Source organism: Taurulus bubalis (assembly GCF_910589615.1).
Source record: "Taurulus bubalis genome assembly, chromosome: 5".
Lineage (NCBI taxonomy): Eukaryota > Metazoa > Chordata > Actinopteri > Perciformes > Cottidae > Taurulus > Taurulus bubalis.
In genome coordinates, this window is record NC_136593.1 from 1,352,572 (window position 1) to 1,364,817 (window position 12,246).

Below are 12,246 nucleotides of genomic sequence, written 5' to 3' on the forward strand. Positions count from 1 at the left end.
CCGACTCACCGACGCCGGGAGACTTTTATAACTTTCTGATCCCGGGAGGTTATTGGTTCATGAAGCTCGGCCTGAGAGCCGAGGCCTCGAGCGGTTTGGTTCTTTTCCCTTGACCTCAGCGTTTCTTCACGGAAAGATACGGAAAAGTACAGCGACAGCTTGTTTGTTATTTGGGTCAAGGTTCATGCGGTCATGGAAAAATCCCCAAAGTGTAGTAAAAGTCATGTAAATGTGTTATATTCATGTGTTCATGACGTTCATTTACGCTGAGTTTGAAATAATGAATATGCTTTTAAAAGAAAGACTCAGAATATAAGCAGGCATACATACAGGCATCTATATAAATGTTTATTCTTTAATCAAACTATTGTCTCATTCATTTGAGTCATTTAAGGTTTACTGTATGCTTTGTGTTCTCATTGTTAGTTTAAATACTACATTTACTCACTTTTTACTGTTTACACCCAGATTTCACTAAATGTTTGTAGTGGAAATTTAGTTTAGACGTGTTAACCAGGTCCTCCGCTCAGAGGAACCTCGTTGCTCCACCAGGTCCTCAGCTTGTTGCTCTGGAGCCCGTTTGTTGTGTCGTGTTGGAATGTCTGGTTTTGCATTCAGCCTGACTCATTTGCACGAGAATGAGACTGTGTGTGTGTGTGTGTGTGTGTGTGTGTGTGTGTGTGTGTGGTCTTTTGCATGACGGGGCGCACTGAAAGCCTGTGTGTGGAGAGTGATGACTCGTATCACTGGGATGTAATAATGGTTCCTGCATCGCTGGTCTATAAAATCCTTCTGGGAGGAATCTTGGCAGAGAGAGGGATGGAGAGAGGGAAGGAGGGAGAGATGGATAGATAGATGGAGGGATGGATAGATGGAGGAGGTTTTAGTCTTTCCTGATGGAGAGAACCTGACCTTCAACCACGACATCCTGCAGTTGTAACGGGAACTATATGAATACATAACCTCTCCTCATTCTGTCGACATCGCGGTCGTCCAACAGGTTTTATAAATATTCTTGGAGCCACTTTTCTATTCAACCAGTCTGGACCTTTTGTTTTTCTGCACAACCATTAATATCTGCTGTGGGCCGGTTACGCTGCTTCTTTTAGTTCTTGTTCAAGAAGCGGGAACCGGACGGGCAACGAATACAAGGAAACCAAACAGACCCAAGAGCAGCAAATTGAATAGAAAGCAAACAATAACTGCATAATGCATCATAGAAGGACGACGGCACTTAAAAGCAATTCTATAAAATGGGTTTAAGAAGTTATTGATTCTGTTTGATTCCAACAACATCGTCACAACAACACACAGCTTTGTTCTTATAAGCACTTCAGCTTTTCTGTGGTCAGAAGCAAATGAAACGTTAACCTTTACTCTTTACTCGCCCTGAGGTCTGTTTGTCGTCTCTCGTTCTCGACCATCGAGACGGTTATGTTCTCGTGGCAGAACACTCATTCCTATAAACGTTTCACTGTGGGGTTTGTATTGTGCAGCTCTTCCAGCGAAACACACACACACAGCCTTTGGGTGGTATGTGGGCTTCCCCGCATCCAGAGCTCCTTCCTGACAAATGTGACTCAATACTACAGGTGTGTGTGTGTGCGTGTGTGTGTGTGTACGTTAGTTTCCCCAGAGCAGTCTGTTTGATGGTAAACGGTTGTATAGTTTAAGCTGCTGTAATATTATTATTATTATGGAGTTTATTTACTATGCGTTTGTCTGGAGCTTTTATTGTGAAGGGTAAGAATAGGAGTGGCTCTGGCAGGAGGGATGTCAGACTGCGTGTTGTTGGTCGAGACTCAGAACCAACAACCTGCTGCTGACGTTGGTTCAATGCTCCAGGAGTTCAACGGCTCATTTAAACATCTGGTACACGTCAGTAAGAAAAACTCTAGAGCTGTGGGTTAGCTTAGCTTAGCACAAAGACTTGAAACAAAGGGAAACCACTAGCCCACTAGGTTGGGTACGAAAACTGTGTACACAGTGTTTTGTATTATTCATATTTATTTAAGTATGTTGTAAACTGTTTATAATATTGTTCATAGTTTGAAGTTAAAAGGTTTGAAGCTGTAGTTTGAAGTCAAGTGTTTTGTATTCATTTATAGATAAAAAGTATTTCTTTAATGTTTGTTTTTAAGTATCGTAAGAAACCCAAACGATCCTCTGAGACGCTGCAGTGATGATAAACCCGGCCGGTCCGTTGGCGTCGTGTTCGCTGACCCGAGCGGGACAGGAAGTCTCCCGTTGGTTAATCAGCAGCAGAGTTTCTATGCTAACGTCTCGTCTGTTGAACGTGTCGAATATTAACCAAAGAAATGTTAATCAATGTCTGAACGTTGTATTCGGCGTTAAGTCTCTTTTCCTCGTGCTCTAAATGTAACATTTAACTGGTTCCACGGGTTAGGAATTGGACGATTCCCAACTATAAAGGGTCCATTTATTATTCATGGTTTCAGCGTCATGAACCCGTCTCTGTGACTGAAGGGCGTATGAATAACCACTCGTGACTCGTCTTTTGATGGATGCTTCCTGTTTCGCCGCCTTTCCCCTTTATTACTTCCTGCCCTTTTCCTGAAGCCCCGGGCCGTCTGTCCGCGGTCGTAACTTTTGATCCGGCGGCGGCGGCATCAAAGGGATGGTGAGGCTTTCTGTGAGCGCTCCACCCGTCATGGCCGGCGGCAGGAAGTGACTCAGGCCTCTGAGGTCGGGCGCTTATCAGCGGAGGCCGACGCAACAAAAGAACTCTGAGCAATGTTTGTCTTTGGCGATGGAGACGCCGTCACCAGGCTGAACAAGCGCCGAGCCGACGCAGGCCGGAGTGGGGCGTAGGCGGGGCGCTGTCGGAGGAGAGGATGAAGGTGGGCGTGAAGTCCCAGCATGCAGCGCGGTTACCAGGTGGTCACCAGGGGAGGAGCCGGAGGATGGAACCAGCCAATCAGTGGGTTTCAGGCCTCGTGCGGAAATTAAATGCTTTATGATTTTTACAAAGTAATGAAAGTCATGGACCATGACGGGTCTGTCTCTCTCTCTCTCTCTGTCTGTCTGTCTCCATCTCTCTCTCTCACTCTCACTCTCATCTCTCTCTCCATCCCCCCCATCAGGGGTCAGAAGTCGACCATGCGGCACAATAAATGGTTAAAATGCCCTGTGTTTAAAAACAGGATGGGAAAGTTCCCGACGAAGTAAAGAAGAGTAGTTCAGACTTCCATTTTGGTTAATTTGCCCTGAGGTCACATCGGGCCACAAAATGGCAGCGTTGTGTCACATGACGGTTAGATAACAACCATAATTGTGTTTTCTTGAAAAGGTCAAGAGACGTTGGCCGCCACAAAGAACCAGGAAGCACATTCCTGCGCGCTGGTGTTCCTCTTGTGTCTTCATGCGTAGAACCTCCTCCGCCGTGTGAATGGAGCAGATGCCCCTCTGTGTGCCGGCCGGCGGGCGGGGGGGTCGTCGCCCCGCTCTAATGAAGGAGGCCCGTCCCGGCCGCCTCGTCATTGATACGCTCTCGAGGAGGCCGCCCGCTTTGTTCAGGCCTCAATGGAGGGGACGGAGCCCAAAAGGCGTCTGAATGAGGACCGGGAAGTGTGGAGGGACATTACAAATGATGTCAGCTGAAATATACTTATTTATTATCGGAGCAGGGTCTTGCGGTCATGGAAAACCTGGAAATGTCCTTGCATTTTAAATGTTTGGTCATGGAAATCTGTTTAAAGTCATGGTCAGAATTCGGACCAATGGATTCCACAAGCCCTGGTCCCCGTTGCTCACCCTGGTCCCTGTTGGTCCCCGTTGCTCGCCCTGGTCCCCGTTGCTCGCCCTGGTCCCCGTTGCTCGCCCTGGTCCCCGTTGCTCGCCCTGGTCCCCGTTGCTCGCTCTGGTCCCTGTTGCTCGCCCTGGTCCCTGTTGGTCCCTGTTGCTCGCCCTGGTCCCCGTTGCTCGCCCTGGTCCCCGTTGCTCGCCCTGGTCCCCGTTGCTGCTCGTTGTGGAGAAACTCCATTAACGGTTTCTAATGCTCATCTCCCCCCTCCCCCTCAGTGGACCTTCGTTTGGTTTCTCCTGAAAAACAATCGTTGGCAGATGGTGATGAGGTTGTTTTTTTTTGGGGGATGTTCACATTCTTGGAAATCTTTTGACGGCGTCGTCATCCTGATGCAATCTTGTGCGCGGAGAGGACTTAGCGGTTGTTGTTGTTGTGGCTTCCTCTGAAGCTCGTCTCACTTCCTGTTTCTCGTCTGTTCCCCGGATGCCTTCTTGGATTCGGGGAACTGAGCTTGTTTTCTTCTGTCCGGGCCGACTGGGACTTGGCCCGGATCCCGGCTCTGCTTCCTGGGAACACACACACACACACACACACACACACACACACACACACACACACACACACACACACACACACACAGGCTAGCAAAGCACACTTGCGCTTTTGATGTAAAGGTTTCATTTAACCAACTTTTCATCCTCAAGTCATTAAGAAATCCTTCAGAAATATGATTTAATCTTTTTTTTTTTTACTAAAACTCATCTTGTTTGATTGAAAACAATCGTCCTTCAAAGAAGAAACTGATGGAAAGAATAGAAACTGATGGAAAGAATAGAAACGCTCCTCGGGGGAATGGAGTCAAATAACCAGCGTCTGAGTGAATATGAGTCATGCGCACACACACACACACACACACACACACATACACACAGTTAAATGGGAGGCTCCTCCAGCGAGGGCATAATGTGTTGAAAGAATGTGGAGGAGCTCAACTAATTAAAACATTCAAGAATTATTATTTGTTTGGAGGTGGAAAATAAACTAACTCTCACCGAGCTGTAAAGATTAGTGTGTTGTTGGTCTCTAGTGTTATGCAGTAAAACGAGCTGCTGCTACGTCCTGCAGCCTTAACGTGTGTGTTTGTTCTAATGGCAATTAGGCTGAGGTGTGTGTGTGTGTGTGTTTAATCCCGTCATTGCTTACTGAGCAAACGGTCAGTGAAAGGTGACTGGATGAGTCTTCATGTTAATCTTCAGGATTTAAAGCTGCAGCTCTTCTCTTGTTGTGGCCTCAACTTTCACTTCGTTCTTCTTGTCCTTCTTGTTCGTCTTGTCCCTCTTCGTCTTGTCCCTCTTCGTCTTGTCCCTCTTCGTCTTGTCCCTCTTCGTCTTGTCCCTCTTCGTCTTGTCCTTTTTCTTCTTGTTCTTTTTCGTCTTGTCCTTGTTCTTTTTCGTCTTGTCCTCCTTCTTCTTCTTCTTGTCCTCCCTCTTCTTCTTGTCCTCCCTCTTCTTCTTGTCCTCCCTCTTCTTCTTGTCCTCCCTCTTCTTCTTGTCCTCCCTCTTCTTCTTCTTCGCCCTTCTTCTTCTTCTTCGCCCTTCTTCTTCTTCTTCGCCCTTCTTCTTCTTGTTCTTTTTCGTCTTGTCCTTCTTCGTCTTGTCCTTCTTCGTCTTGTCCTTCCTCTTCTTCTTGTCCTCCCTCTTCTTCTTCTTCTTGTCCTCCTTCTTCTTGCCCTTCTTCTTCTTATCCTTCATGTTACATTACCATATGCTTGACTTTTTCTGGCACAAGACAGAAGCGTCCTGCTCGTGTTTGACTGTTTATCCCAGTAATTAATTTAGGGGGAAAGGCCTTTTGTTTTCTTTACATTCAAGTATTAAACCCTAAAATCAAGCCCCGCCCCCCGGTGGTGACACCCGCTGACCCCTGACCCTCTGTGTCCAGCAGGTGAGGGAGACGGAGACGTGGGTGCCCATGAGGACCACGCAGGCGGCCGCCATGTCCGCGCGCCACGAGCACCCGGAGGCGTCGGGCGACTCGGCCAACGGCTCCGACTTCGGCTTCACGGACGACGAAGACGCCAAAAACGACTACGACGACGATGACGATGATGACGAGGATGACTACTACACCGACGAGGACGACGAAGAGCTCTCCGGGTCCGGAGACGGAGGTCAGTCTTTACGAACACGTTGTACTGTTGATCTTAAGACTCCATCCTGATGGATTCTTCTCGTTTTCTTGTCCTCAGTCTTCTTCTCTCTCTCTCTCTTGTCCTCCTCAGAAGAAGACTTCTTGTCCTTCTTCTTCGTCCGTCTTGTCCTTCTTCTTCTTCGTCTTTCTTGTCCTTCTTCTTCGTCTTTCTTGTCCTTCTTCTTCGTCTTTCTTGTCCTTCTTCTTCGTCTTTCTTGTCCTTCTTCTTCGTCTTTCTTGTCCTTGTCCTTCTTCTTCGTCTTTCTTGTCCTTGTCTTTCTTGTCCTTGTCCTTCTTCTTCGTCTTGTCCTTCTTCTTCGTCTTGTCCTTGTCCTTCTTCTTCGTCTTGTCCTTCTTCTTCGTCCGTCTTGTCCTTCTTCTTCTTCGTCTTGTCCTTCTTCTTCTTCGTCTTTCTTGTCCTTCTTCTTCGTCTTTCTTGTTCTTCTTCTTCGTCTTGTCCTTGTCCTTCTTCTTCGTCTTGTCCTTCTTCTTCGTCTGTCTTGTCCTTGTCCTTCTTCTTTGTTCTTCTTGTCCTTCTTGTCCTTGTCCTTCTTCTTCGTCCTCTTGTTCTCCTTCTTCTTGTCCTTCTTCTTGTCCTTCTTCTTCTTCGTTCTTCTTGTCCTTCTTGTCCTTGTCCTTCTTCTTCGTCCTTCTTCTTCGTCCTTCTTCTTCGTCCTTCTTCTTCGTCTTGTCCTTGTCCTTCTTCTTCGTCTTGTCCTTCTTCTTCGTCTTGTCCTTCTTCTTCGTCCTTCTTCTTCGTCTTGTCCTTGTCCTTCTTCTTCGTCTTGTCCTTGTCCTTCTTCTTCGTCTTGTCCTTCTTCTTCGTTCTTCTTGTCCTTCTTGTCCTTGTCCTTCTTCTTCGTCCTTCTTCTTCGTCCTCTTGTTCTCCTTCTTCTTGTACTTCTTCTTGTCCTTCTTCTTCGTTCTTCTTGTCCTTCTTGTCCTTGTCCTTCTTCTTCGTCCTTCTTCTTCGTCCTTCTTCTTCGTCCTCTTCTTCGTCTTGTCCTTCTTCTTCGTCTTGTCCTTCTTCTTCGTCTTGTCCTTCTTCTTCGTCTTGTCCTTCTTCTTCGTCTTGTCCTTCTTCTTCGTCTTGTCCTTCTTCTTCGTCTTGTCCTTCTTCTTCGTCTTGTCCTTCTTCTTCGTCTTGTCCTTCTTCGTCTTGTCCTTCTTCGTCTTGTCCTTGTCCTTCTTCGTCTTGTCCTTGTCCTTCTTCGTCTTGTCCTTCTTCGTCTTCGTCTTGTCCTTCTTCGTCTTCGTCTTGTCCTTCTTCGTCTTGTCCTTGTCCTTCTTCTTCGTCTTGTCCTTGTCCTTCTTCTTCGTTCTTCTTGTCCTTCTTCTTCGTTCTTCTTGTCCTTGTCCTTCTTCTTCGTTCTTCTTGTCCTTGTCCTTGTCCTTCTTCTTCGTCCTCTTGTTGTCCTTCTTCTTCGTCCTTCTTCTTCGTCCTTGTTATTCTTCTTGTCCTCCTTGTCCTTGTTATTCTTGTCCTTGTCCTCCTCACGTTTTAAAGTTTAATGTTGATCTTAAAATGTGTGGAACGTTCAGGATTAAATGAAGAATGTTCTTCTTTCCACAGCAACAGCGGCGTCGCCTGTTGGAAACCTCAAGCCGTCAGTGGAGGTGAGAAACTGATTTAAGCTGAAAGAAGCTTTTTATTTATTTTACTAAATCCAAATGATTTAAATTGTGTCGCTGCTGAAGCTTCAGACTTGCGTTGTTCATGGCCTTTACGTTTAAACTCCGCCTCTCCGTCCTCAGCCCGAAGTCGAGGACAACAAGATCCCAGAGGCGGGGCGCCCGGTGCGCCCCACCTCCAACGAGGTGGACCTGGTCCAGGACCGCAACGAGATCCCCCCGCTGGCCAAGGGGGCGGAGCCTGCCGACGAGCACCCGTCCAACGTGCTCATGTCCCACGCCAGCGACGACAGCGTCTTCAACAAGACGGAGGTCCTCGCAGGTGTGTGTGTGTGTGTGTGTGTGTGTGTGTGTGTGTGTGTGTGTGTGTGTGTGTGTGTGTGTGTGTGTGTGGTCTCTTTTTCCGACATTTTGTTTGGCCGAATTCTCGTGTTGAGAGGTAAACGTTCGGCTAGCGCTGTGCGGTTCAACCGTTATAACTTCAGTCATGGTTGTAACTTTATATCAACAATTAATAACCCACAACTTTAACAGGTAAAACACAACGACACAAACAATTTGTAACACTAATAATTGTGCATTTATAAAATTACACGGCCTAACTGCATGCTGGGTAAAGCTCGCCCACTATCTCAACAAGAAGAAAATCCGTCACATGAAGAGACTGACTCTTCCGGTCTGGCTCTTCCTTTTTTTTTTTTCTTTTTCACCTACATTCCCCTGGGTCCTAAGTCCCTCCATGTTTAGCTTCCTAACACCCTATGTACAAACAGCTGCTCACCACTAACAGCTGTCCGTTGGCCTTTTCGGTCAATGAATGGATGAATGTGTTTACTAAAAAAAAAAAAAAAAAAAAAAAAAAAAAAAAAACGTGAAATACCGTGAAACCTCTAGAATCTTACAAAATACCGTGATCTGAATTTTCACCATCGTTCTGGTCCCTGAGAAATGCGTTAAATAAGAGTTTAACTGTATGATGAACTAACGTCTCTCTCTCTCTCTCTCGCCCTGCAGCGCTGATCGCGGGCGGCGCCGTCGGCCTGATGTTCGCCGTGCTCCTCATCCTCCTCCTCATCTACCGCATGAAGAAGAAGGACGAGGGCAGCTACGACCTGGGGAAGAAGCCCATCTACAAGAAAGCCCCCACCACCGAGATCTACGCATAGACACACACACACCTACACACACACCTACACACACACACACCTCACTCCCTTAACCCTTAAAAACCCAATCAGGGCCAGCGTGGCCTCACAGTGCCTCCTCATCATCATCGTACCTCCTTCACTTTTCTTCAGCGGATGGACGCTCGGTGACTCATCGGGGGAGGAGCCCCGACAGCACGATCGATTGACTGACTCCTCCCACCCGCTCTCTCGACCAATCGGGAGGCTCCGGCGTCCTCTCGTCTCTCTCTCTTTTTGGTTTTGTCAAACAAAGAAAAACGGGGAGCGACTGGAAGAGGACTTCTTTTGTTTTTTATTTTGTATTAATTGCCCCATGTCAAGAGAAAACAAACTCAGTGAGGCCCCCCCCCCCACCCCCCCCCAGTATGAAACACTAACGCTGTGCAATGACGCCTCGGTAAAGTCTTTTATTTATTTCCCTCTCTGGTCTCACACCGCTGTACAACAATGACTTTCATGTGAATTTTTATTAGACTTCTTTTTAAAGAACTCCTTGTAACGCAGAGAGATTTCATTTTTCTTTTTATGATTAAAGATCCCGTCATGAACGTCCGTTGGAGCCGATGTTGATGATTCACAAGGTTTTGTCCGTCTTTGCCGCTCCGACAAGATTCAGGTTCAGGGGCGTCGGGAAAAAGTTTATTAAAAAGGACTTTAGTCGCTCACCTTCTGCCGTGTTTGTACAGGCCGACACGAAGCGGAACTAATCGGGGGGGAAAGCACACACACACACACACACACACACACACACACACACACACACTCACTATGATAATCACCGCTGTGCCTCCAGGGTTTGTTTTCTGTTATTGTGGTGAACTCGACTGGAGTCAAACCAACGAGCTCCTGCAGGGCGACACGCCTACATTCCACACACACACACACACACACACACACACCATTACAACTGAAGCTGCTGACCCTCTTTTAAAGGAATAGTTTGACAGTTTCGGCGGAAAGATGAGCCGATCGATACCTCTCTTATCTGTGATTTTTAAAATATGACGCTACAGCCAACGGCCGCTTAGCTTAGCATAAGGCAACAAGGACTGGAAGCGTATGGAAACCGCTAGCGTGGCTTTGTCCATCGTCTCAAGACGCTGACGATGTGACACTACATCCAACAACATGGGTTTTCTCTCATTACATAACTTAAAAACAGATTTTTTTTTTTGTATTTCCAGATTATAAAGTCTGATTTGTTGTAACGGTTATTAACGAGTCACCAACTCAAAGTTTTGATGCGTTTGTCGCTATCAGTTTCCAGTCTTTGTGCTAAGCTAAGCTAACGGCGTCGGTCCTCATGAAACACGATAAGCGTCCCTCCTGCTATCTGTGAAGCTCATCATTAGCTTGTTTTAAAACCTTTATGTTCAATGACATGAAAGACGTTCTGAAGCTCTGCGATCGGAGAAACTGGTAGTTCTTGGTACTTTCTGTGTTCACATCCCGGGGGTTCGGCGCTCCCTCAATAAGCTAACGGAGGTTCTGCGTTCTCCGTCGGTCGACGGGCTCCACGCTCACATTTCACCTGTAAATAGTCATCGGATAAAACTGAGTGAACTTGGTACTTGGCCGCTTCCTGGCAGCAACGAATATCTACCAAATATTTAAATGCCAAATTATTGTGTTCCCTCTCCGGCAGTAATGTTCCTGTAAATGAAATGTTTTGATACTACAATGATACTAACTCGCCTCCTCATTTTCAATAGATCAACATGTTCCTTTTTGTGTTTTTTTTTTTTTTTAATTAATTTAACTGTCACATTATTTTATTGCCTTTCAGGTTGGGGGCGTTTCCCCTTTTTAAGCTGTTGTATATGTGATTAAAAAAAGTTTTATATACACTAGTGTGAGATTTTTTTTTTTTTTTTCAGAGGCAAATAGTTTTGAAACTTTTTATTTTGTAAGAGTTTCTATTATCTTTTTTGTATTTATGTGGTTTGTTCGTAGAAGGATTGCTTATGTGTTCATGTCGTCGTTCAGGGGATGTGATCCATGTTGTCCCAGCAGACCGGGCGCCGCCAGCTGCACCGCCGCCACGTTGTTCTGGATCTGTCAAAATGAAGCCCGGTTAAAACGATATTAGCTGACATGTATTCTAAAATTCAACACAAACGCTCATGGTCATGAAACAGACACTTGGAGTAGATTAGACGAATGAATCGGCTTCAGCGGGACGGAACCTTCCGGGTCGGACAGGAAGTGGTTGAGCTGGTGGCGGCTCGGTTCTGCGGAGAGGAACGACGTTCTGCTGCTGAGTCAATGAATCATTGGTCCTCATGTTCTGATTATTATTATTGGAAATAAAGCTATTTTTATGCACATTAACATTTCACAACACTTTGTCTTTTCTTTTTATTTTATTCTGTTTGATTAAAATCAAGTTTTTATAAATGAGAATCTGACCATGAAAACTGCTTTTTATATATATAATTTTAATATAATAATGGTATGAAAAATGATATGTATGTTTGTGTAATTATACATTAGGATTAATTTAATAAAAAAAAATATGGATTATAACTTGAATGTAAATGCAGATTATAATTATTAGAGGCACACTGAAGTTGTAAAGTAAAATATGTACAAGTCAAGTTTTACTTAAAGTACTCCTCATGCAGAGGCTTTTTAAATATATATTATTGGATTATAATTATGAATGTATTGTGTCTCTATTATATTTAGTGAATTTTTGTTCAATAAAGAAAAGTAGTAGCGTTCGATTTCAAGTTCTCGAGGCAGAATGTCTGCTTCAGGGTCACTGACCTTTGACCCCTAAAAAGACAACGAGCACAACAACGAAGAAACGCGACGATATCTCGATCTGAGTTATCAGAGGTGTGTGTGTGTGTTCACATTCATACAGAGCGATCAGACAAGCTGTGGCCTGTCGGCCTCGGAGCTGCAGGGAAAAACACTGACAGCGCACACACACATTCCATTACCTTTACACACACACACACACACACGCGCGCGCGGTCATGCTTTCCCTCATATTGACACACGAACACACACGGGTTGAATCACACGAGAACACTTTGCAGTGGACTTTGTTTGTTTGTTCTCGTCTCCACGAAGACGAAGAACAAACATTGACGAAGGTTAAAGTGCAATTTACACGTTCAACAAAAATAAATAAAAACAAGATGGCGGTGGTGAAATCTAGAACTCTTCATAACGTCAGTCCACAAACCGACGAGTGACGTCACGACTACGTCCACTCCTTACTGCAAATGCTGAGCACTCGCCCTTTTAGTGGGCAAGCTAATGTTTGCTAACGTCTCCTCAGCATCAGCATGGAGACAAGAGTCCTGTGTGTGTTTGGTGTAACAACACACACTCTTCTCTTATCTCTGTGTGTTTTGACAATCTGTGGCTGTCAGTACACACACACACACACACACACACACACACACACACACACACACACACACACACACACACACCTTCATCACGATGTGTGAGTAT

At 45.6% G+C, this 12,246-nt stretch overlaps 1 protein-coding gene across 1 annotated transcript in view; it reads left to right on the forward strand.

Moving 5' to 3' along the window:
- sdc4 (syndecan 4) overlaps nucleotides 1–11,102 on the forward strand; it is a 13,074-nt gene extending 1,972 nt beyond the window's left edge. The window contains exons 2-5 of the mRNA XM_079217698.1: nucleotides 5,711–5,936; nucleotides 7,530–7,573; nucleotides 7,712–7,910; nucleotides 8,603–11,102. Coding sequence (XP_079073824.1) covers nucleotides 5,711–5,936; nucleotides 7,530–7,573; nucleotides 7,712–7,910; nucleotides 8,603–8,754 — 621 coding nt within the window. The 3' untranslated portion in view covers nucleotides 8,755–11,102. The remainder of the gene's footprint in view (nucleotides 1–5,710; nucleotides 5,937–7,529; nucleotides 7,574–7,711; nucleotides 7,911–8,602) is intronic.
- The last annotated feature ends 1,144 nt before the right edge of the window (nucleotides 11,103–12,246 follow it).